Source organism: Danio rerio, chromosome 18, assembly GCF_049306965.1.
Source record: "Danio rerio strain Tuebingen ecotype United States chromosome 18, GRCz12tu, whole genome shotgun sequence".
NCBI lineage: Eukaryota > Metazoa > Chordata > Actinopteri > Cypriniformes > Danionidae > Danio > Danio rerio.
The window spans coordinates 32,104,196-32,130,897 of NC_133193.1; the positions used below are offsets into that span (position 1 = coordinate 32,104,196).

The 26,702-nt window shown below is 34.2% G+C and overlaps 2 protein-coding genes across 2 annotated transcripts in view; both read left to right on the plus strand.

Annotated features, from left to right (window-relative positions):
* The window catches only part of dusp22a (dual specificity phosphatase 22a), a 54,246-nt gene extending 37,513 nt beyond the window's left edge, over positions 1 to 16,733 (plus strand). Inside the window, 3 exon segments of the mRNA NM_001002514.1 lie at positions 8,883 to 8,957; positions 9,261 to 9,432; positions 16,038 to 16,733. Coding sequence (NP_001002514.1) covers positions 8,883 to 8,957; positions 9,261 to 9,432; positions 16,038 to 16,229 — 439 coding nt within the window. The 3' untranslated portion in view covers positions 16,230 to 16,733.
* A 3,301-nt stretch (positions 16,734 to 20,034) lies between these two features.
* On the plus strand, positions 20,035 to 25,889 carry irf8 (interferon regulatory factor 8). Its single transcript, NM_001002622.1, is given in 8 exon segments — positions 20,035 to 20,250; positions 21,679 to 21,862; positions 22,097 to 22,176; positions 22,309 to 22,417; positions 22,614 to 22,655; positions 22,801 to 23,181; positions 24,104 to 24,219; positions 25,301 to 25,889. Coding segments are annotated over 8 exon segments (1,272 nt in total). The 5' UTR covers positions 20,035 to 20,082; the 3' UTR covers positions 25,493 to 25,889.
* Positions 25,890 to 26,702: the final 813 nt, after the last annotated feature.

Consider the following 26,702-nt stretch of genomic DNA (forward strand, 5'->3'; position numbering starts at 1 on the left):
CAAGGGTTATTGCTAAAAGGGCTGGAGAGGCATACTAGACTAGCCAGCATTACATAGCTGTACTTACTTTTTGTGCATTGAAAAGAAAAATGTAAAAGTGAATGCAGAATAAAATGAAATAAACCCTACTGCCCATCAATGATGTAGTTAAACTTAAAGGAATAGTTTATCCAAAAATAAAAAAGCTGTTATTCATTACTTATTCCAAACCCATAAGACCATCTTTAATTTTCAGAACACAAACTGAGATATTTTTGATGAAATCCAAGAGCCCATTGACAGACACTCTATAGGCAACAATCTCAACATTAAATTAATTACAATTAAATACAACAGAGGGAAAAATATGTACTCTGGTGTGCATTTCTGAGAACTGACAAATATGTCCTAGTAGGTAGATATTGCTGCATTATTTCTGTAATGCTATGGAGCGGTACTGCTGACTGCTTACCTCCATATGGCCAGCTTTTCCAGCGTTACTGGTTTTCTCACTATCTCATGGCACTAGACTTGGGAGGCAGAGCAGAGTAGACTAGGGTTCAAGTCTAATAAAGGACGGTTTCAGAAACCAAAAAAAAAAAAAAAAGACATAAGCGTAAGGTCATAGTAGATGCATGAATGTCTACTGTGGCCTTTCTCTGTTAGTATGGTTTTGAAAGACTGTCAGTTAGGTTTAGGAAAGGGGGTGGGTGGGTCAGATGATATCAAGCTGATTATGATCATTATCAAGCTATATTATGAATGACGACAAGCTGAGTGGCTTCTCTCATGGACAAGCATAAGAAGGATGTTAATATACGCAGAAATGTATGCAGTGGCTTCTGGTAGATTTATGAGAATGGCCCCAACGTATGAGAAAATGTGCCCAAACAGTTTACAAAAATGTAGCCCTGGCCACATATTTCTAATGAGTCTGCTCAAAACAGTTCATGTGTCATTAGGGATTCAATTGCAATGTTATTTGGCTACGAGAATACTTTTGTGCACACACACAATGAATAAAAAATAACAACAGTATTCAACAGTTTTTTTCTATTTAGAGTCAGTGTTTTTTGTTTCAAAAAGAGAAAATTGCGCAAAAGCGATTTTCATTTTTTGATGTGGACCACCCTTCTAATAGAATCGTAATGTGTGTATACTCCTGGCTTGCGTTGCATGTATTTACTTACTTTATCTGGAATATATATTGATGAAACTATTAACACAAGCCATTCAGCAGCACCTAGAGTACAACAGTAGAGCTAAAACTGCTTATTCTTTTATGCAACACCCCTACATTTAAAAGGAAAACATAAGAGTGATCTTAAGAAAAAGACCCTATAAGGTGTTTTATGGAATATTTTAAACTGACCAGTAGTTATGTTTTTTCTTTCCTTTATTTATTCATTTTTGACGCATAGTCACCTCATGAGTGATCGGAAAACTATTGTATTGGCAGCACACCATCTTTACCAGACTCGGGCAAACTCCACCTCTTCTTTCACTCCGCCCCAAGGCACCATTTGGCTCTCTTTGGACTAAGGTATTTGGCGGGCCTAAAAAGACCAGCCGCTGGCCTCAAGAAAGCCCTGCTTTGCCCCGATCAGTATTTGAGTATTAGGCCCTGTTTACAGTCAGGTCTTGATGCCTAATTCTGTTTTGTTGCCTATATCAGATTTTTTTTTTGTCTGTCCATTTACATGTTCTTTTAATTGTGACCCAAATCCGATTCATGTGTTTACACTTGCCATATGATTTATGATGTCACGCAAACGTAAAGGTGGGTTCTACCATCTGCGCCATGCTAAGAACACAATGTAAGAACACAATGTATGAAATTTTCTTGCTTTTAGCTTTGTGAAATATGTGAAGTTTGCCTAACTTTAAAATGATTTTGAGGCAGAGGAGGAGGATGTAAAGGGCTGTCATCGCAGCTTGCGTCTATGGTTCATATAGGGATCCTGCTCCTTCAACAGACAATAAACTGACTGTAGAAGTCTTTGCAAGTACATGTCAACTTGGGCACTAGCCCTAACCTCAACCTAATAGTCTGCTGATAAACTAATGAGAATTAGTTGGCATGTAGATGCAATGTAACTCAAATTCAACAAACGGACAATGAAAATAAAGTGTGACCCTTAATTCAAATAAATTTGTTCTTGTTCACATTAATTAATAAATTGTGGGTTAACATGAACTGACAATGAACAGCTTCATTAGACGTAGCTAATGTCACCAAAGATGAATAAATACTGTAAGGAATGTATGTTTATTGTTTATTCATGTTAGTGAATACATTAGCAAACATGAGCTAATAACCAATACATGAATCACTACAACCTCTTTCTGAATAAGATGCTTGAACATTGGTATAAGAAGTTTTAATTCAAACTATTTACATTTTAATTATATACAACAAATATAATTTGTTCTCTTTCATGAACTGTTTGTTTATTTTCCTTCATTGTCTTTAAATTATCTGCCACTGGGCAAATGAGATGAGAGGTCCAGATGAAAGCAGCCTCATCAGTCAGATATCTCAATGGTGAAGTGTAGTTATGAGATACCGCCAACTGATGCAATCCTTAAGGAAGGAAACTGCACTGGCCACTAGACCTATTTAAAACCCTCTGTCACAATCCCTCAGCTTTAAAATAAGGATAACGGTCAAGCTGCCTGTTTCGTCACATAAAATCCTTTCTCACAATTGGGTGGAAAATACACTAGCAAAACAGAACTTATATATGTTATTTCTATTAGAAAATAAATATCTCAAAGATTGAATTCAGATGTTACAATCAAAGTGCTTTTAAAGGAAAGAAACATAAAGTGTGTATCTGGAAGACACACTGTTTTCATGACACATAGTGTGTGGCTTAGAAAAATGCAGGAGAAACAGTGCTTCGAAGTACAGTATCTTCCTCATTTGATGCTATTGAGTAAAACCAGAGTACAGTTTGTGTGATATTATCAAGAGAAAGGCAATGTAAAGGTTAATGTCATGGAGAAACCTCTCTGTTTATTGGCTTAATATGTTTTAATAGCACTGTAAATTACAGAAATTCTTTGCCATTTATTATGTATTTTCAGAAGACAATTCTGTTTAACAAAATTTCACAAAATCCTTAAAACTATTAAAATTAGAGAATTAGAACTCAAAAAATAGTTTACATTTTCTGATTTACTAAATAAACACGTTGACAAGACTGTCAACATGATATTGAATGCTTATGTCGCCGTGTAATATATTTTATATCAAAACTTTCAAAATAAATAAATGCTTTAAAAAAATTGAATGAATAAAATTAAAAATGTTTTTGTAATAATCATTGATTAGTTTTATTCATAAATCAGCCGTAACTTGGAGTTGTTTGCAGGATTTTGCAATCACGTTTCCCAATCATGAACTCGGTAGTTGCTTAAGCTGCTAGGAAACATCTTGTTTATGTACATTACTCTCATTCCCCGAAGGAGGGAACGGAGACATTTATGACAAGTTGACCGGCTAGATTTCAATCGCTCTGTATAAAAACTAGCTCTCACAGGTGTATAAAAGGCTGCCTTTGAGAGTAGCTCATCAGACTACTCGCTGAAGAACCTACTGTAGCATTCAGCAGCGGATTCAGTCCCTGTGGCAGGGGGACATAAACAATTCCGTTCCCTTACGTACATAAACAAGGTTTATGTGCGTAACCAAGATGTTTCAAGATGATCGATTTGAAGACACTTATTGAGAGGCTGAACCCATTAATCATTTGGAGCGATCTGTGTCAGGCAAGTAGTTCGAACAGACAAGCATCACCCAAAGGCATAACTATCCAATGTCCCTGGCCCTAATAAGCTTGATAGGGAAAATAGTTTGGGAGGTTGTTCTCACCAGGATATGACAGAATAGATATGTCTGTAATCCAGAAAAGACTACGCAGATATGTCAAGAGGGTATAAGAGGCGCGTGAGACAGATTAACCCTCCTAGCGCTAGGTGACCAGGTCATGTTTCCCCACCGTCAGGCCATTTACAAGTTCAGTGAACGGAAATGGCTGCAATGTAACCCCGCAGTCTGTACACACTCAATCCATAGACTCCATTTCAGGGTCTAAGTTTGCCTTGTAGAGGGGGATCTTGTCTGGATAATGTTGTTAACCACCATCTGCTAGATCACCTAAGTCTTCCAGTTCGTGTCTGTGGACTATATATGGAGGTTCCAGAGAGCTGGACATGAGAGCCAGTTTGTGCCTCGTCCCTGAGAAAGAAGGTCCTTCCTCAGGGGAATCTACCATAGAGGGGCCGTTGTAAAGAGAGTGTACAGTTGTACATAAGATATTTCTGTTACTAGTTTAAAATGCATATTATCTAAATGTGTGAAGGTAGAGAATGTGTTTTCTTGACCCTGAAACACATTTTGAAATGTTTTTTTTTTTTTTATGAAGAATGAAATTAAATATTTTTTGATTTCAAGCTTTTTTTACTGACCGACCCAGTTCTAAACAAATTTAGCATATATTTATTTTAGTCTGAAAAAAAAAAAACACTTTGAGATGTTCTTCTTTAAAACTCTCACTCTCATTAAACTCGCACATTCATTATGTTAATGTTGATGCAATGCCTTAAATAAGATAAGAATGCTAACATTGTGGTATTACCATGATTTATTTCCTTGACATAATGCACCTTAACATGCTTTATCAGTTCCACATGTTTTAGTACTTCCATGACTAAACATAAGGCAAATGTAGATATACCAGGTTGCCAGAGTAAGACAGACATTTTAAAGTTTAATGTATGTTGGATTAGCAATAAAATAATTTCATTTGACAGCACACAAGAAGGAAAGTGTGGTGCTGAACAAGTATTTAGTGTTTTATTCCCAAGTTAAAACACCTGGCACCAAATACCACAGAGAAAAAAAAAAACGGAAGTTACTGCAATAGGAGAAACCACAGTGTTTCTTTCTTCATACAGTACAGTATACACTAAATAGGTTTGCACCTAAGAACTTGGAAGAAATGCAATAAACAACTTATTGTTTTATGTTCAGGAGCAAATGCTTGTTGTTTGGGATTTGCTGTCTATATGAGAGAGTTTTAGGAAGTACTTATTTCAAACCATTTTAATGACAGACGCTGAATCAGACATTTGATAATGACTAAACCAACGATGACATTCTTTTTTACGTGACTGCTTTACACTATACCGGTCAAAAGTTGTATAGTTTAAGTTGTCAGTACAATTTTTAAATGTTTTAAAATAAGTTTCTCTTGCTCACCAAGCCGGCATTTATTTCATTAAAAAATACAGTACAAATTATAAAATTGTGAAATGTTATTGCACTATAAAATAACTTCAAAAGTAGTTTATCATTTAATTTAATATTTTTTCCCAGTGATTTTAAAGATGAATTTTTTGCTTTATTACTCCAGTCTTCAGTCACATTATCCTTCAGAAATCACTCTAATATTAACTATAATAATAATAATAGTAATAATAATAATAATAATAATAATTATTATTATTATTATTAATGATAATAGTGATAAAAGCAATAATGACTGGAGTAATAATTTCACTTGAGACTGTATTCAATAAGAAAGTAGTTATTAAAAATAGTAATAAATATTTAACAATTTATTTACATCTAATAAATGCTTAATGAACGGAATAATTTTCTTTAAAAAAAAAAAAAAAAAAAAAAAACTGACCCCAAACTTTTGACCGGTAGTGTATGTGTGGTGAGATAATGGGTGAGCCCACATGTGAGGTAGTAAAAGTCTGGTGATTGTGGATGGTGGATTAGCAGACACTGTATCTGTGTCAATGATAGCCAGCTCTAGGGGAGAGGAAATGAATTATGACTGAAAAAAGTATTAACTCTGGAGGAAAGTAAAGGGAGTTACCATATTACTGGGTCAGGTCAGAACAAAGGACCATTTTTGACCATCTTATTTGGTTGGTTCATGCTAAAGTGAAAGTTTTATTGGTGGGATCAGGAAGGGGGGTTGTTTTTATCGCACGAAAAACACTGACCAGTTTGAAAACACCCACAAAGTTAGAAATTGGAGACTTTTTCTCTGCAAAGACCTCTTTCTCAAAGAATTCATTTGCAATGAGATGACTCATTTAATGATGAGGGTAGAGTTAGTTCCTCATCGATGCTTGCATGTGTTTTGGTATGAAACATAGACTGTGGATCTTATATGGTTGTTTAACCCCTAGACAGCAATCCATTGTGTAGTACGAACACTGCACCAATGGAATGTTACACCAGTTATACAGTGAAAACTACAGTGTGAAATCACGCAGTGTGAACGCAGCAGAAGCAGTGCTTTATTTTGTTAGCTATAACTCCTCCCCAAACTTCCCTGTATTTCAGATCAACAGATCATTGCAATGTTTTTTTTTTTTTAAGTAGAACTCATTTCACACAGTAGGGTTTTAAATTGGCAACATTTCTAGATATTCAGCATGCCTGATATCATTGGGCTCAGATTCACATGGCATGATTTTCACTTGCATGAAGGAGCACCGTTTCAACTTCAAGTTCTAGCATTTGTGAGCTAGTGAAATCAGGGCTAAAATTGCACAGTGGAGCACTCAGTTGACTTCAGAAAGGCTCCTACTTGGTCCTTATCACTTCTTACATGCATTTGGTTGTGAAACAGTTTGCGGAACAGACAGACTTGCCTGTGATTCTTCTTATTGTATTAGTGTATTTTGCAAGTAGGGTTAAAATCTCCTGTTGCCAGTCCGTCATCCAAAGTAAACTCGGAAGAAACTAATTTCTACCCCTGATAGACGTGTTGTGTGAAAACAATGGTGATCCAATGTCTTTAAAATTGAAAAAAGTGTGAACTTGGCATTAAGAAAGTTAGTCATTAAGTAAGTTTGGTAAAACAACTGAAAATGGTCAGTTTGGGATTTTAGTTTGCACTCGGTGTAAACATTTCTAAATGATGGTCAGTCTATGCCTTTATTTTTAGGTTCTCTGTTTTTCAGTTCTATTACTTGATAACTTGACCTTGGATTCTTTCATTTAACTAAATAAGTTAAGACACATGACGCTGGACAATTAAAGAATTAAGAAGCACACCCTTGTTGATGATTAGATTTAGACTCAATCCTAATAGTGTGAAGGGGTAGGGATAAAAAATATTCACCTATGAAACAAGACACCACTACACCCACACATACAATTGAAGTCATAATTATTAGCCCCTCTTTGATTTTTTTTCTTTTTTAAATATTTCAAAGATAGATGTGTTTAAAAAATATTCTCTGCAATAAACTGCAAATGGGGGCAAATAAGCAGGGGGGCTAATAATTCTGATTTCAATTGTATAATATATGCTATTGTTTAAACATTATACAAGGTTGGACATTTAAAAAGCTGATGGTGGATCGTATTTCAAGAAGACAAGTCAACGTTAGGCTTGCTGTAAAAAAACGAATTGCCTTTTCTGACTGGCTAACCTATTCTGTCAAGTAAGCATGGGATGATAACTTGTTTAAGGTTTACCATGGTATGGAAAAGTCAGGGTTTTAAAACTGCTACAATTTTCTGTTATGCTGTTCCTAAGCATGTACAGTAGTTTTTAAAAAGCAATAAAGAGAGCAATGATTTATTTGTACTGTTTAGCCTGACATGTTTACTGTTCCAAACTATAAGAAATGTTTCCTAAAATAAAATATATTGTGTTTGTTCAAAGGGTTTAAAAAAGTTGTTGTTTTTATTCAGACATTTAAAAAAGCTTATTTTAGAGCAGTGATCACAATACCATGAAACCATCATATTTTTATCCAAGGTTATCATACTGTCCAAAACTTATACCGGCCCATGTCTACTGTCAAAGTTATCAGGTATCAGAATTTAAAACATGTTTTGGGACTGTCATGCAGCAGTTAAATTAATTAAAAACATGTGTTTTATTGTGAATCAACTGGAATGGTGTTGTTTTTATTTGTATTTGTTTTTTTTCACACTGCTCAGAAACAAACTGATGCAGCATTAAAATTCATTTGAATTGTTTATGTTGGTTTAAGATTAACCCTGTTGGCATCATATCGCAGCAGTGATTTGGCTGTCCACATTTAAGCTGTTTTCAATCCTTTTTCAACAAGTGATTAGAATTAACACTGTGGTTTAATACACATTCAAGCAACACTGCTATTTTTATGCTAACATTAACCAAGAAATCTGGGATGATATTGAATTAACATCACATTGTAACATTGATTTAACAATACAATCGATTCACATAAATAGGTCATCGTTAATTAATGACAACTAAATGCAGCAACATGGATTCCGCATCAATTCTGATTTAATAACCACTATTATTACTAATGTATTTACTAATTATTGCTATTATATTTACTAGTAATAACTATTGTAATTAATTGATTGTATCTTTATGGTAGAAATAACCATGCTCGTATATGTTAAATCAGTATCAAAGTGTACTAGTGATTTTACCTTTTGTTGAAATGTCAACATTGTTTTATTATCAACACATATCAGTGCTGTACAAGGAGCTTACATTTAGACAAAAAAGCAAATGAAAGATTTTCCCCATGAAAATGCCTTAAGTAAATAAGTTATTAAATTGAATACAGAAACAAATATAAAATGGAAAACCTTTTACAAGCAGTTAACAATATTAATATTACATTTTCATGTTATGTTCAAATGCAGTAAACGGAGTAAAAAAGGTAAAACGTTAACACCTAGTTTAAATTGTGATGCATATCTTACTTTATGCTCATAAAACAAACTAAAGATAGTTCAAACATTTTTTTGAGTAAAATCTATTAAGAGTGAACATGAAAGGAACTTTTTAAGAACAAATTGAAGAACAAATTAAAAGTATTCCCTCTGTAAAAGTATTTCTTTCTTGTGTCTTGTGCAGATCTCAACACTTCAAAGAATCCATACGCTTTATCCATGAGTGTCGACTTAATGGAGGGGCATGTCTAGTTCATTGGTGGGTTCATTTGCTCTGTGGCATTATGGGTATTTTGATATGTGGTATTATTTGAGCCGTTTGTCTTAGTTTTACCATTATTAAACTGTAAAATCATGTGTGACTTGTTGCATTATTTTTTATTTTAACTTTAGCAGTAGCATTGGTTTGTTTATCAGGTCATTTAAATTGTCATCTCTCTTTTATTTTTATTGTTATTATTTTTACAGCTGTCTGTGTAAAATTAAAATTATGGATGTTTTCCTCATGACATATCATAATTGATGTTCAAACCCAACATAACAAGCCTCTTTCCTGCTCTAGTCTTGCTGGAGTGTCTCGGAGTACCACTGTGGTGGTGGCTTACCTCATGACAGTCACCAGCTATGGCTGGCAAGAGTGTCTTACTGCGGTGAAGGCTGTGCGCTCTTTTGTGGGCCCAAACTATGGCTTCCAGCAGCAGCTGCAGGAGTTTCAGATGAAACAGGTGTCAGAGGTAAAATAAACATTTATATAGATTCTGATATCCGGATCAATATTTACTATCTACAACATGTTTAACACTATATATTAGGATAACCTTCTGAATATTTGTAAAATGCTTTGTTTTACACAAAGATACTGATTTCAAGCAGTTACAGAATGTATATTTCTTTTGTGCACTCGAGGGGGGTGCAAAAAACATCTGGTAATCTGGAGGAAAAAATCCTAAACAAGTACTCATTTCCTGATGAGCCTATTGTTGCTTACCACTACCTCTGACACACAATACTGATAGATATCAGGAAACTATAGTCAAGGGGACATTTGGTCCAGTTGTCCAAGACAACATTAAAAGGATAGACATGCAAGTGGTGGCATCTTTAGGATGGCATTTACGAATTTTGAAAAAATCAGGATTAAATTTGAAAGGTCATCAAAATGTTACTTTATTGTAAGATTGGTAACATGGTTTAATATATACAGTCAAGCCACTAATTGCTCATGTTTATATCTGTAAATACATATATACATATATTCATTTTCTTTCATCAATCAATGCAGGGTCAGTGCAGGGAAATGAACCGCCAACTATTCCAGCATATCTTTTCACCCAGCGGATGCCCTTCCAGCTGCAACCCAGTACTGAGAAACACCCATTATTATTATTATTATTATTATTATTATTATTATTATTTTACCAGGAAAGACACATTGAAAATAAAATTCTCTTTTACAAGAGCGTCCTGGCCAATATAAGGCGCTATACAAGTCACATGAGTCACAGACAACAAACAAAAAACAATTACCAATTAACATGAATCACACATTGACAAACAAACTATTCAACACATCTACAAGCCTGTGTTTCAGTTTCTAAATCATTTATATTCTTTTTGAAAGCATTTAGTGAAATCAATTCTTTAAACTGCAACTTTGTAGATTATTCCATGTAAACGGTGCTCCATATTTAAAAGCCTTTTTTCATCTCAGTCCACACTTTAGAAACAGAGAGGAAATAAATATCCTGTGACCGAAGACCATAGCTATGGACAGTTTTTTTTTACAATTGTAATTCTGGAGGTATAATGGAAGTAAACCCAATATGGATTTGTAAACAAAGATATGCCAGTGCTTGGCATACTGACCAAGCAGACCAACCTACCCTAGTATAAAACACACAATGAGTAATATATATACAGTTGAAGTCAGAATTATTAGCCCCCTTTTGATTTTTATTTTCTTTTTTTAAATATTTCCCAAATGATTTTTAACAGAGCAATGAAATTTTCACAGTATGGCTGATAATATTTTTTCTTCTGGAGAAAGTCTTATTTGTTTTATTTCGGCTAGCAGTTTTTTTTAAAAAAAAAAAAACATTTTTGGGACAAAATTTTTAGCCCCTTTAAGCTAATTTTTTTTTCGATAATCTACAGAACAAACCAAACCGTTATACAATAACTTGACTAATTACCCTAACCTGCCTAGTTCACCTTATTAACCTAGTAAAGCCTTTTAATGTCACTTTAAGCTGTATAGAAGTGTCTTGAAAAATATCTAGTAAAATATTATTTACTGTCATCATGGAAAAGATCAAATAAATCAGTTATTACAAATAAGTTTTTAAAACTATTATGCTTAGAAATGTGCTGAAACAATCTTCCCAGAACAGAACAGAAATTGGGCTAAAAAATAAACAGGGGCGCTAATAATTCAGGGGGGCTAATAATTCTAACTTCAACTGTGTATATATATATATATATATATATATTAGCTGTGTTGTGTGGACTAATTCCTCAAATGGTTAGGTTTCAATTGCAAAAAAATGTGAAAACTGGCATTGACACATTCAAAAGATAATAAGATGATCTACAAAAGACATATTTGTGGAAAAAAAGTCAAAATTTGAATAATTTCTGGCTTGACTGTATATATTAATGGGCTTCTGGGCTTATCAACAGAAGACAGAATGAAAATACCTTCAAAAACCAAAAAAATATTTTGCAAAAGGACAAAAAAGAACCCATATGTGATTATATAACTGTGGATCATAAGCACACTGCAAAAACATTTTATGGAAAAGCGCCGGAGCCTTTGTTGATTCTGTACCGCATATCACACAGGAACATTTTGATTATCAAAAAAGTATTAAAAAAAATCGTAACGCCTAGTTTTATTATTCAGGTTAAGAGTATCAACATGTAATAAAAAGTCATTTAGTCTACAGTCATTTTCATGAATGCAGTCTTTTATCTTGCATCCCTGTTTGTTGCAAACTGTCCTAGAATGCATAGGAGAGAAAGTTTTAGAGAGAAAGAAAGAGGCTTAACTTCCACTGTTAAGTAAACAATTTTGCATTTAATAAGTGCTAAAAAGTCATGATCTTACTTTTTTGTTTGTCACACTATTGTCACAGTCATTTGACTTGGTTTTAAAGGCAGATCAGTCTGCAGTCTTAAGTGTTCTTACATGTGTATTCATGCTGTGAAGGTGTGAAGTGAGTCTTCCTGTTGCAGTTGTCCTCAGCTTTGCAGCCACAAACCAGAGCTGATGTGTGATCTTAAAGTGACTCTAAAAATGACTTAAACGTTTAGTTGAACTTCATATGAGGATGAAGGGGTAAAAATGAGTGCATAAGGGGAACTCAGATTTGATGGGGGACTTGCTGATATTGCAATAGATCAGCGCAGCACATCACGTGAATGTCATTACTGCTAGAAGCTTGCAACATATGCCTCTGAACAATGAAAATATGACTTTTAACTTTGTAAATTGTTTTTGTAATTGTAATTTAATAATAAGAGATTATTAAAGGGGATTCACTGTTTTACTCTAGTACTAGCAGTTTTTGTATTATGGTGGTTTTCAGATCAACTCATAAAGAAGTGCTTAAAAATACAAAATAATGATAATAAGGTGAAACTGAGATGAGACATTCATGTTCCATATAATTTCAAAGCAAAAGTCTGACCAGTAAATATGTGTGACTTTTACAGATTTTTAGTATACAGAAAGATGGGTTCACTTAATTTTTCCATTTACACTTACTTTCAAGTATTTAAAGTAGCCTACTGTATGTGTTTTTTTTTAGCTAATACTTCAGTTTATCTTAATTTTTATTAGTAGCAAAGCACTGGCAAAACACCTGAAAGAGTACCATCACTCAAAAAAAAAAAAAAAAAAAAACAGCCTAGTGGTTAGCATGTCAACACGTAGCACCAAGGTAACCTCTCCCAGTAAAGGTGAAAACCCCTAAAAAATAATAATATATCATGATAAAATAATAATATAAATAAAAATAATTTGAATTGACACAGTTCCATGTTTTTGGTACAGCTTAATTTTATGTTCCATCATCTTAACTTTGAAAAAAAAAATTAAATTAAGTTAACCTCATCTATTTAAGATAGGACTACACAAAGGAATTGTGTGGAATCTAGCATTTATTACAGCAATTTCTACTTTTTGGCAGTATATTTTTAGTTTATAAAAGTATAGGCTACTACTGTATTTTAACCCTAACATGTGTAAAGGACTGGTTTAAATCCACTACTTTCTTTAGTTGCAGCTAATTCCAGCTTTAGGAAGCTGCTTACATGAGTAATATTGTATAAAGCAATATAAAACAAAGATGACTGTAATTTTAAAGTTTTAATAATGCGAGCATATTTTTAATGAATTAACATTGCACAGGTCATTACATTCAGTCACTTTCATTTTCTACACTGAAAGATCATCTGAAACTCTCTATCTTCTCCACTTCCACCTAGATCTGCTTGCAGATTCGTATTGATACAGCAGCAGCATGTCTTAAATGATCACAGCAGCTTGTCTTGTATTTACTGGCAACAGCCAGTCCACACTTGCTCTGCAAAGGATATACATAAAATACATTAACACCGCCTTATTAATTAACATGCTACCATTAATATATTAATTGTTTTTTCCCCAAAGTTGTAATTCCACCAAAATGCAAGGGAACTGATACTGTGAGATTTCATTGATTGTTCTTGCCTTTATTACTTTGCTCATTTCTGCTTCACGCATGAAAAACATGCAGCAGTGAAGAAACTCTGGAATTTATAATGCCCACTTCCAAATGTCAGTCTCTTTGCAGACTTCGGCCAGTCTCATAGTGAAAGCGCTTTGGATAGGTAACAGAAGAGAAGTGAAACACAGTGTTTGTCTCTGATCCTTTATAAGGCAAATAAACATTTGAATGCCCAATTTACTTTTACTTTTAATGTGTTAAAGATATAGTGCATGCCAATTTTGTTTTCCTAACATTATTTTTAAAATCTGAACCAAGAAACATCTTCTTTTCTGCTCTGGTCTGTGACACTCGGTTGTGTATGGAGGATATGGAAATGTAGAATTTTAGGGAAAAAGGGAAACAAAAATAGAAAAGAAAGGAAATTACTTTGGTAACACTTTACAATGAGGTTGTATAAGTAATGCATTTATTAACATGATCAAACAATGAACAGTACATTTATTACATTATTTATTCATTTGTTATTATTAGCTAATGCAAACAGAGTTGTTCATTGTTAGTTCACAAGCATGTATTTAGATTTTAATAATGCATTAGTAAATGCTGAACCATAATTAATAAATGATGTACATCTTTCATTTGATTTATTTATTTTCGAACAAAAATATGATACATAAAATCTTATTAACTAAAAGAAATACATTTCAACATGGTCGAAAATGGAGCGGGATGAAGCATAAGCTTATTATTATCCCACCCCATTACCACATACATTATTCGTTTATTACTTAAACTTATTTATTCTTTTACTTATCTCTTCTTTTTACATGAAACAAATTTGATCATTTTGGCATCTTTGAAGAATAAAATGTTTGATTCCATTTGTACCTTTTCATTTTGTAACATACACCCAAAGAAAAAAAAAAAGAAAAAAATACATAGTACTCCAAATAGACAAAATAAATAAAAAACAACAACAACAACAACAACAACAACAATCTAGTACTGCAAATAGCCATTAAAATTTCATCATACATTTCTCTTTTTATCATTTTTTGAATAACCTTCATCATTATATTCCTTTATTAATATATATTTATACAGTTTTTTAAAATTGATTAATATCCTGACGTTGTTTTAGAGTCTGATCTAGACTGTTCCATAGTTTTACACCATGTACAGACATACACAAACTTTTGAATGTTGTTCTTGTTTTCACCCTCCTAAAATTTAGTTCTTTTCTCAGGTTATATCCCCCTTGTCGTTCTTCGAAAAACTTTTGTATACATTTCGGAAGTAGTTTATTCCTAGCTTTCAACATAACCTTGTGCTGTTTTAAACTTAACCAAATCACTGAACTTAACTATCTTTAATTTAAAAAATAAAGGATTTGTATACTCGACATGCTCTATTAGTCGAATTACTTTTTTTCTGCATTGTACATATGGATCGTAAATTAGATTTATATGTATTCCCCCAAATTTCAACACAATAACTCAGGTATGGCAACATAAGTGTGTTATATAATATATACATTGAATTACCGTCCAGGATAAATCTTGCTTTATACACTATTGCTACAGTTTTTACCAACTTTAATATCACATTATTTATTTGCGGTTTCCAACTAATTTTATGATCCAATACAACACCAAGTAACTTAATTGCATACACTCTTTCTATAACTTCATTATCAATTTGTAAATCTATATTATAACTATTTTTTAATTTCCCAAATAACATTTTATCTATTAGTAAATACATTATCTAACATTAAATGAAACCATAAAGTGAGGTAACATTATAGCATTTAGATCAGATTCTGTACTAGGATGACAGTCTAGTTTTTATTTTTACTGGCAGTCACCGCAAATGGACTATATTTTAGCTGACAGTTTATTTGAAGTCTTAGTGATCCAGAAATGCTACTGCTTAAGTATGAGGATGTATAACATGTGCAAACATGTACGGCTGGCTTAGTCTAGTAAGGACAGTCTGACTGGAAACAAAACGGATGTCTGTCCTCCCACTCCATTCCAGCTGAGGCTCTAAACAGTGCTCAGTGCCAGGGATTTTCCATTGCCCTCGTTAAAACATGACATAGCTGCACTAGACTGCTTAAGACATTAATGAATGCTGAGGTGCTGCCTTTCTAATGTGTGATGCAGAGTTCTGTGGAAGTAGCCCACAGAGGTCAGGCTTATTAAAACATGGTGATGCTATTCCCAGAAGAAAACCCCAGATGGGATCCTTGGAAAAATGCTTATACACTATTCGACCACTCTTATGCTCACAGAGGAGTTCTGGTTTGGATAAAGAACATTTGCTCCATTTGTTCAGACCAAAAGTGAAACTGATTTGTGACAAATTAACTTTTAGACATTCCAGGAAACCTTTAATCGCTTCCAGTGAAGGCATTAATATGAGGCTTTTTTATTGTGCTAATATAAAGTTGTCACTGTAGTTTATTCATATCATATACTGTACCTGCATGAATATGATTGCGTTAACTGAGTCTTCTGAAACTGTAACGTCTCTGAGTATACTGCAAGTGTCAGTTTGATGACAGAGCAGGATATATATATATATAAACGCTCACTTTGCACTGCTCTCTCTGTCTCTTTCAGTATCAGGCATGGTTGCGGGCCAGCTATAGATCCAGCCCATTTAAAGACCAGGAACAGGTTGAAGCTTTACTGAGTCTGTTTGCAGAACAGCAGCAACAAGGACAACAAAATGATCCGGAGTGGATGAGCCAGGGCTCTCGCATCTATCCTCTGTCCTACAACCAATACAGTGCCTCGGGCAGCAACAGGTGAAAGCAGACTTGACCAGGTCTCCGCTGCCCACCAGATTTACACCCTGAAAGGACTAAAAGAGCATGTGTGGCAATTCCCACATGTGCAGATCATTTCAAAAGAGAGATCATAGAACACTTTAGATTACAGTCATGCTGATGTGAGCATTATGAAAACGGTAATAGCGAGTTCATTAACCATTGATCACTCAAAGAGTATTTTTTCCTTTATAAGTTGTTGGAATCTGATAGAGTTAGTCGCCAGCATTGCTGTATTTTTAAAAAAACGCATCCCCCACTGCTCTACCTCCAAAATGATAAGGATGCCTTTAGATCTTTTAGTTGTCCGACATTAGATTGATAATAGATCAGTGCTAAAATGCTCTAAGCGCATAAATTGCTTTATAAAATGCAGTATTTGGACCGCTAATGTGTAATTTATGCTTTGTATTTCATATACTGTATATTGTACTGTTGGTCTCTCTTGGCATAAAACGTGGCAATAAAGTAATAAAACAATTTAAAAGTGATATCTACACTTGACTTGCTCAATTTAGTCAAGTTTTATAATAATAAAGTAAGACAAAACCTTCTGCAGGATATGTTGCTGTAACTCTGTCAACCTAAGAACCACAGTTTATATAGTTTATATATGTGTTGAATATCTCGTACAGTTAAGAATTAAGAACGATACAGTAGCCTCTTCATGGAGAATTGCATACATACATTTTTCCCACTGCAGCATTAGCACTTCCATTTTCAGTTCTTAATAACATTTACGGGGAGAATTTCAGGATATAATTAAACATTTTTTTATTTGACAGCTAAAATTCCCAAAGACCATTTTAAAAGAATAACTATTCAAGTAAAAACACTATTGATATGGATCGTATAAACACATGTAATGTCCTAACAACACTTTAGTTAACCTAACGATATGTTGACTTTAATTGTAAAAACTAATTCTTACTATGCAATTGTTTTAAAATTTGCATACTGTGCATTTCTTATTCAGAAAACATAATTATTTTTGTATGTGTACCGTTTCCCTATCATTCCTAACATTTCCTAACATCAGACTCTTGGATAAAATGTTTTTTTTTTTTTTTTGAATAATTTGTGATGTGCTGATTTTTTGGGAGGCTATTTGTGCTGAAAGTGGAAGCCGTGATTAGGTTGAGGATTGGTCTACAAAGTTTGGTACAATTGACTGTGTTAGAGAATGAATGAATGAATGAATGAATGAATGAATGAATGAATGAATGAATGAATGGATTGATGAATGAATGAATGGTGACACACTTAGTTGGCCTTTTAAGGCAAATTTTGGATGGTTTTATCAATTAATCCATGCAATGTCATAGTTTATGCAAATTTTTGGGTTTGGTTGTTTATTTATGGCACTTTGTGTTTATGTTGCAATTAAAGTTAGCTAATTAGATTGTTGTTTGCATTTTTTTGCCTATCTACTTCACACTGCTTTGAATGAGAAAGAATGGGTTACAGTATTTTGCTCCTGCAGCTTCCTCTCACACCACCTTCAAGTGAGAACTCCTTCACGACGACCACTACCTGTGCTCATATCCTCTAACACACCATCAGCCTGCAACCTCACCTTTCCCAGATCCGCTTTTCATGGTTTCTACATAATAAACTTCCTGACAGCAGGTTAGACGTGGCTTTGACATGAGCCATTAACTATTTTTGAACATGCCACCACAGTCAGGCTTTATTTGACACAATAACATTTGTAATCTGATGATGCAGAACAATAATTTAGGCCATGGTATAGGGAAAAATTTTGTGAATGTCTTTACAATTCTTTTTATGAATATATTTTAATACAACTGAATGGCATTTTCTCTTTGGAGATTATAAAATAATAGCTGAAATATCCTAATTAGTTACTGTGTGTATCTTCCATTAGTTTAGGTACAATTGTTCATAAAGGCCAGTATAATAAAATTAACTCTTTGCTATACCTTTTCTAAATGTCACGATGTATCACACAGAAAAGCAGAAAAAGGAAAACATAATTACAAAAAGTTCAAATTTATCCTTTTAATAGCGTTGACAGTGTTTGTGTATTGATGCTTGAGCTCCAGTAAAGAGCTGCGGGTGCTTAAGGAGTTACAGATTTGAAAAAGAAAAACAGCTGGAAATGAACCCTAAACTATAGAACCAGTAAGTAAATAATAATAAAGAGTCAGAATTATTAGCCCCCCCCCCCCCTTTGATTTTTTTTTTTCTTTTTAAATATTTCCCAAATGATGTTTAACAGAGCAAAGAAATTTTCAAAGTATGTCTGATAATATTTTTTTTTCTGGAGAAAGTCTGAATTGTTTTATTTTGGCTAGAATAAAAGCAGTTTTAAGATTTTTAAAAGCCATTTTAAGAACAAAATTATTAGCCCCTCAAGCTAAATTTTAAGCTACACTGTAAAAAAAAATATGACAAAATGTCATGACAACAAATGCTTTTATATAACTTTGACTTAATATATTACCCAGATTTCAGTTTTTTTCTCATGTAACGTTTAAAATGTTTTAATCAGTTTAACTGATTTAAGGTGGTTCATTTCGCTTTGATGACCTCTAAAATTAATTATGTGCCCCCTAAATAAGGGACTAAGCCAAAGGCGAATGAATGAACTAAAAACTGATGACTATGTTCATTTGATTTAATGAAAAAAATGTAAGACTTTTAAAAACCGGGCATCTCGGTCGCGCAGTGGGTCGCACGATCGCCTCACAGCAATAAGATCACTGGTTTGAGCCTCAGTTGGGTCAGTTGGCATTTCTGTGTGGAGTTTGCATGTTCTCCTTGTGTTGGCGTGGGCTTCCTCCGGGTGCTCTGGTTTCCCCCACAGTCCAAAGACATGCGCTAAAGGTTGAATAAGCTAAATTGGCTGTAGTTCATGTGTGTGATAGAGTGTGCATGGGTGTTTCCCAGTGCTGGAAGGGCAGCCGCTGCATAAAACACATGCTGGATAAGTTGGCGGTTCATTCCGCTGTGGCGACCCTTGATAAATTACGGGACTAAGCTGAAAAGAAAATGAATGAATGACATTTAAGAACATTTTTTACAGTACATATTATAACTAACTGCACATAACTACTGTTTATGGTTAAATTAAGATTCATAATCTGTTTTGATTTCCCAGAGATAAATTGCGGCTGGAAGGGCATCCACTGCGTAAAAACGTGCTGAATAAATTGGCGGTTCATTCCGCGACCCCGGATTAATAAAGGGACTAAGCCGAAAAGAAAATGAATGAATTAATGAATCTGTTAATCAAAAATGATTACACCCCAAAATACAGTTTATGTAGGCTACTATATAGCCCATAAGTAAAATAAATTAGATTACACATTAAGAATACCATAACTGACAATGGCGTGAACAAATCAAATTCCTGATAGTAATCAGTCAAATCTGCGTCAGAGGTCAATATATTTATTCATGCATCAGATTTATCTATATCTATTGGTGTATGAATACACATTGCCAAGTCCTTTAGCATATATTTCATAATCCTATTTATGGGATCTTCAGGAGAGTTCAGTAAATTGAGCTTAGGTATAAAGTGGATGAACCTGTAAAGTCCCCTTCCCCTCTTTTCCTTTCAGACAGATTTCTTGTAAATGCCTCCGTTTCGTGTAATCTCATTTACATATTCATGGTACGGCAACATAAGGCGTAGAGATTGGACGCCTTGGAGTTGCGCAAGCCAATCCGTTCTCACTACACTCTCCGTTCCCTTGCGCGGGTGTCTTTTAGATTATAAATAAAGCTGCTTGGATGCCGTGAGTATGTACTTTATAATCCTCAGCTGCTGTTTGTAACGGCATACTAGTGAAGTAAAGGTCTACAAGATGAACTCGGGCGGTCGCAGACTGAAACAGTGGCTTATAGAACAGATAAACAGTAACATCTATAATGGACTGCAGTGGGAGGATGAGGACCGCACTATGTTTCGAATCCCCTGGAAACATGCGGGAAAACAAGATTACAATCAAGAGGTGGATGCGTCCATTTTCAAAGTAAGCGAAACATTATAGTAATAATAATAGTAGATTTAACAGTAACAATATGATTAAAAATAATGCAGCATTGCTATATTATTATTATTATTATTATTATTATTAATATTAATATTAATAATAAAAATAATAATAATATTAATAATAATATTATGGTTGTTATTGGAAAAAGTCAGATTTTTTCAGACTGTTATTAGATCATAGATCCCTGTGTACATGCAATTTGTCACAATCATAACATTTGAACTTAGTTATTTTCGATTTTGTCACAGTTTGATTGTATATTGTCTGTTTATTCTAATGTCTTCATTGCCAAATTATAACTTAATAATGCGTAAGGTATTGACTATTTTTTCTTATTGTTACATCAACGTTTTGGTTCACCAAAAAAAAAAAAAAAAAAAAAAACATGTTTTAATGTACCATAATGTCATTTCAATCTGAGACTTTCGTTTATCTTCAGAACACAAATTAAGATTATTAGTTCAAATCTGAGAGCTCCTGGTCCTCCATAGAAAGCAAAGGTCCCAAAGCCCAGAAAAGGAACTAAAAACAAAACATTCTATGTGACTTCAGTAGTTCAACTGCATTTAAAAAAAAATCCTGGTTGCCCTACATTTTTAAGCTGAATCAAGTTAACCTTATGAGTCTATTGAACTGATATTATGTTAAACTGACTTAAAACAGCTTGCATGTCTTATAAAATTAAGTTAGAGCATGATTAACCTAGTTTAATAAGTAACAGTGAACTAAAAACATATGCTGTCATGACCAATCGATCATATATTTTTTTACAGTTTGTAATCTGACACATTTTTGTGGCAGAAAAAATTGTAAATGCAACTCATCTATATGTTCTCTCCTGCATCAGGTCGTCAGGGTGCTCATTTACTAGGTTGGACAGTATAACATATTGCCATTACAGTTAGCAGTGCAACATGCAAGCATCAGATGCTTGTAGTAAATGTGCAACCTCATCGGATATGGAAGGCATATGTGGACAAGGTTGTTTTTATAATTTTTCTGATGCACAAAAGCATTCTTGGACTTTAGTTTAATTACAGTTGAACCACCAAAGTCACATGGAATGTTTTGACAATGTTTTTAAGTTCCTTTTCTGGACTTTGAACATCTAAGGACCGTTGCTGTATATGGAGGATGTGGGAGCTCTCAGATTTCATCTAAAATATCTTAATTTGTGTTCCAAAGATGAACGAAGGTCTCAATGGGTAATTGTAACTAAATGAGAATGAGTGATTGATAATAGAGTTTTGATTTTGGGGTAAACCAATCCTTTAGGTGATCTTTTGCTTGTTTGTGTATTATTCTAAAATACGATTGAATAATCACTGCTTTCAGTCTCTTGGAAACAAGACTTATTTCTTCAGATTTTGTGGTGATGTCTGACTAAGCATGTGTTTTTTACAGGCGTGGGCAATATTTAAAGGGAAGTTTAAGGAGGGGGATAAAGCTGAACCAGCGACATGGAAGACCAGATTGCGCTGTGCACTCAACAAAAGCCCAGATTTTGAGGAAGTTACTGACCGATCCCAGCTTGACATTTCTGAGCCCTACAAAGTGTACCGGATTGTGCCAGAGGAGGAACAAAAGTGTAAGTGTGTCTGTGTGTGTGTGTGTGTGTGTGTGTGTGTGTGTGTGTGTGTGTGTGTGTGAGAGAGAGAGAGAGAGAGAGAGAGAGTATTTGTGCTTTGTTTTTTTTATGATTATTATGAAAAGAAACATTTCTTAAAGAATTCAGATTCTACAAAAAGACACTTTGGTGTAGCTAAATGTTGCCTTGCCTTTACAAATGATAAAAACTGACAGCATATATCTTATTTTGTAGTAGGTAAAGGCACAGTCACCACCGTAAAAGACACCACTGACATGGACTGCTCACCAGACTTGGATGAAATTATTAAAGAGGTATTGCCACTTTTAATCAGTTAAATGCCACCTTTCCCTTAGAACAAAAAAGGTATTAGGTAATGATTTTGTATTATCTGGTGATGTTTGATTGATGGCTCATTTCTGAATAATCTGTGTGTGTGTGTGCAGTCTTCAAATGATGAATACATGGGCATCTTGAGAAGTAGTCATTCTCCCCTGGATGAACGCAGTAGCATGCCTTCAGTGCAAGAATGGTGGCAGCAAGGACCTCTCAATGGTAATTAATGTCTAGTTTATTTAGGTTTTAAGTAAGTTTAAGAAGTTGGATAAGAGTAACTTAAAGTACTATCTTGATTTCTTGACTTTCTTAAGTAAATGTTTAAAAAATATAAAAATGTACAGTATGAATTGTTTTGTCACCTGACTCCCATGTGTTCATGTTAATAAGCATTTGTTTTTACGTACATTCACAGCTGCTGTTGTTCATCAGGATCCTGCAGGCTCATTAAATTCTGGTATGTCATTTACATTGTATATTACATTGCATTATTATTATGTTTCAGTCAGAGCTGACTGAAAGAAACATGGGAAATCTGTTTTAATCTCTTAGTATTTTCACTGCTGCACGAGGCTGATCACGCATTTCTCGTTTTTCTCCAGCATTCTCTCAGATGTTGATTTCTTTCTACTACGGAGGTCAGATGGTGGACAACATGGTGACCACTCATCCAGAGGGCTGCCGTATCTCCCCCTGCCTGCCCTCTACGGCTAATGGCTTCTTGTACGGGTCAGACAGCCTCCAGAACATTTACTTCCCATCCATTGACGGCATTAAGAATGAGCGCCAGCGTCACGTCACCCGCAAACTTTTCAGTCACTTGGAGCGCGGCGTACTGCTGCGTGCCAACAGAGAGGGCATTTTTATCAAGCGTCTGTGCCAGAGCAGAGTGTTCTGGATTGGCCAGGATGCTCGGTACAACCCCTGCAAACTAGAGCGAGATGCTGTGGTGAAGATCTTCGATACAGCCAGATTCCTACAAGGTAAACAAAGATCCTGTCACACACATAACACATTCAGTTTTTTTTTTATCAGAGTCTATTTCAATATAAGACGGCTGAAATACAGTTCAGAAATGGTATTTACTACTAATCAAAGTCAGTATGTAGCAGAGATGATTAAACTTGGAGCTCATTGGAGTCATTCTGAATGGAGTCATTGACCAGTCAGCTGTAACAAACTTACTTACTTATTTATTGTGTTTCTAAAGACTTTGTTCAAATGTGTTTTGGGGACTGGTTTAAAAAATTTGCAAAGGAACGTTCCTAAAAGTGAACGTACACCAGAATACGTTTAAATATATTTATTAAGGATTATGGCTCATATGATGATTTATAGTAGTTTCGATTTTTAAGCGCACATTCTCCCAATAACTGTTTTTATAAATCACAACTTTTGCATGGAAAGTTGCATAAATAAATGATAAATTATTTATAAATGAGACCCAAGGTGAAGTGCTCTGTTGGACAGAAGCCCTCCAGGAAGAGGGTTGGACATCACTGGTAAATAAAGTTTGGTAACGCTTTATTTCGATGGTCCATTTGAGTATTAGTAGACTGTCTGCTTAATATCTGTTTATACTGCTCCTTCAACAGACATTTAACTGACTATAAGAAACTTTGCAAGTACATGTCAATTTACACTAATCCTAACCCTAACCTTAACCTAACAGTCTACTTATAATCTAATGAGAATTGATTGACATGTAGATGCAGTGTAACAAATGCTCCATCAAAATAAAGTGTGACCTAAAGTACTTACTGGTCATTTGTGATCATAACAGTGAGCAGTTATTTTCAGTGCTTTAAGCTTACACTGAAATGCAGCTGACTTGATACATTGATTCCTAAATAATGTGACTTAAAAACGAGAGGATTGATGTTTTGTTGTTTTATTTTCTTGCAGCACTGCAGTTGTATCAGGATGGTCATTATCAGGCTCCAGAGCCCACTGTCACACTCTGCTTCGGGGAAGAGTTTAACGATTTCAGCACTGTCAAGAGCAAATTAATCATTGTGGAGGTAATTAGTGTAAAATATGTATACAAACATGACTGAGCTCATTTATTGCTTTCTTAAATTTGTAGCATTAAACCAAGCTTTCTTTCAATTACAGTGCTTAACATAATTGAGTACACCCCATTTTGAAAAATAATATTTGTATCAATTTCTTAGTGAATATAGTTAATGTGTTTTGGTGCATTTAAACAAAACTAATTTATTAAACAGATATATTTATTAAAATAATATTTTAGTCTCCAAACATATTTAGAAATGAAAAGATAATACAATTAAATTCAAGCTAAATATTGCAAAAAAAAAAAAAAAAACCTACAAAATTTCAACTAAATTTTTCAAATTTTTTTGCATCTCCTGATTTTTCCTCTTATTTCAATTTTGTATTTTATAATTTTCTATAACATACATTTGAGCTACTAATTTTTAAACTGTTGTCGTAGGTTTTTTTGACTAGATAAGCTCCAGATTTGAATTTAGTACTGACTAATCTAAAGTATATGCACAAACATAATATTTATATAGCATCCTATTAAAAATATGAATTTAAAAGATTTGTGAGGGGTGTTCTTATATATGCTAAGCACTGTATGTTAGAATTTTATGTTTAAGATTTCTTAGGAAATATTTAATGGATTAGGTATTGTATTGAATTATAACAAACATTTAACATGTAAGGTATTATAATATTTCAATATTTCACAATTGTTAAGTAAAAAAAATGAAACCTGTACTGTAGATTTCTAAAACAAAGATCAAGCTTAGTTCCAGACTAAATGTCTGAGCTACGTCAAGTGAAAGAAACTTTTTTAAGACTTTTCTTAAATGATATCAATGTCCTTGTTTTATCTCAAGGTGGACACCATTAATGATTTTTTAAGTGCATTTATAACAATTATTTAAATGTTTTAAGTGAACTAAACCCTGTCTATGAAACCAAACACATGAAGTTATTACCTAATATTAATTACCTTACTTAGAAACAATTAGTGTTTGCTGAATTTACCTTTTCATCTGTCTGTTCTTGATTGGCAGAATTTAAAACACTATGAAACATAGCAGTAACATGAATGCTTTGTCCATGCAGATCACAGCATGGAACTGTCAGCAGCTTTTGAATGCAGTGACTGCACGGCGAACCCAGTGCAGTAGTGGGAATATGGAAATCTCAGACAACTTAGTCAGTGATCAGATGGCTTGTATATATCAGGACCTGTGCAGCTACCCAGTTCCTCCACGAGCTTCCTGTTTCAGGGACAACTTACAGATACCAGTCTGAGGCAGAACTGCCATGTTTTCAAGATTGAGTCAGTTCACATGCTGAGCCAAAATTATGCTTTTACATCAATATCTCACACAGAAAAAGAATCGACCATTAGGCTTCATGTGTGTTACAGTTCTCTCAGGACAGAAGAATCATTTTCTCAGGGATGATATGCATGTATTTTATCTTTGTGTATATGTTGTTTACATTTTTTACTCATTGATCATTCATCTTAAACATTTGAGATTCTGTAGTTTTTTAGTATGGACTATGAAGTTGATAGGTTTTACTATCCATAATTGTTTTAAATCTTTTTTAACCCAATAATTGTTTTGTTTTTTTTAACTTGAATGTAATTCTGAGTGTAATTCTGGAAATATATTTTCAATAAAAAATCTATGATTAAATAAAATGAAATGACTTTGATTAAATGGTTGTCTAGCTGTTTTACATTTTCTGAGATGGAAGTATGAGAGTGTGCCGGTTTAGGTGGTTTACAAGGACAAACATTTATATAATGACATGGGTATGGCCTAGTTGTACTTAATTTAGGTGGTTTATGAGAACATGCCTTATGTCCTTGTAATTCAAAACTGCTTAATTAACAATACAACGAGTTTAAAATAAACAATAATGGAAAGACAGGGCTTAGATTAAACAGGGGGAACCGAAACAGGCATGTGTTCATTAAAAACCAAAGGTTAAAGATGATTTTTGCCCCTCCTGAGATGGTGTTTTTGTTGGGACAATAGTCAAACTGAGGAGGGAGAGTGGGGGCTCTGAAGGGGTGACCAGTAAATGGGAGACAGGTAACAGAAAAAAAGAAACAACAGGAGAAGTTATTAGGAAGATCCAGGTAACCAGAAAAGCCTCATAGAAAACTACACTGGATTCATGAGAGGGAGGAGCCATGATGAATTTTACTCAAGTGGAATGTCGCAGCGGTTTTTAATGGAAGTGGAGACCCAGAGCTGAAGATATAGAGAGTTAGGGTTACATAGACGATCGAGGTGAAAGAAGGAGCCTGATGGACCCTGAGACTAGCTAAGATGACAAACTAAGGCAGAGCTGGAAGGTTCAAGGGCTGAGGTGGAGTCCCAGGACTGACAGGCCTGAGTGGAGCTGGGGAATTAAAGAAGCTGAAGGGTCAGAGAACTGAGGTGGATACAAGGGATCCACTTACCAGGGTAAATCAACAAAGTAAAGTGGAGTAAGCAAGAGAGAG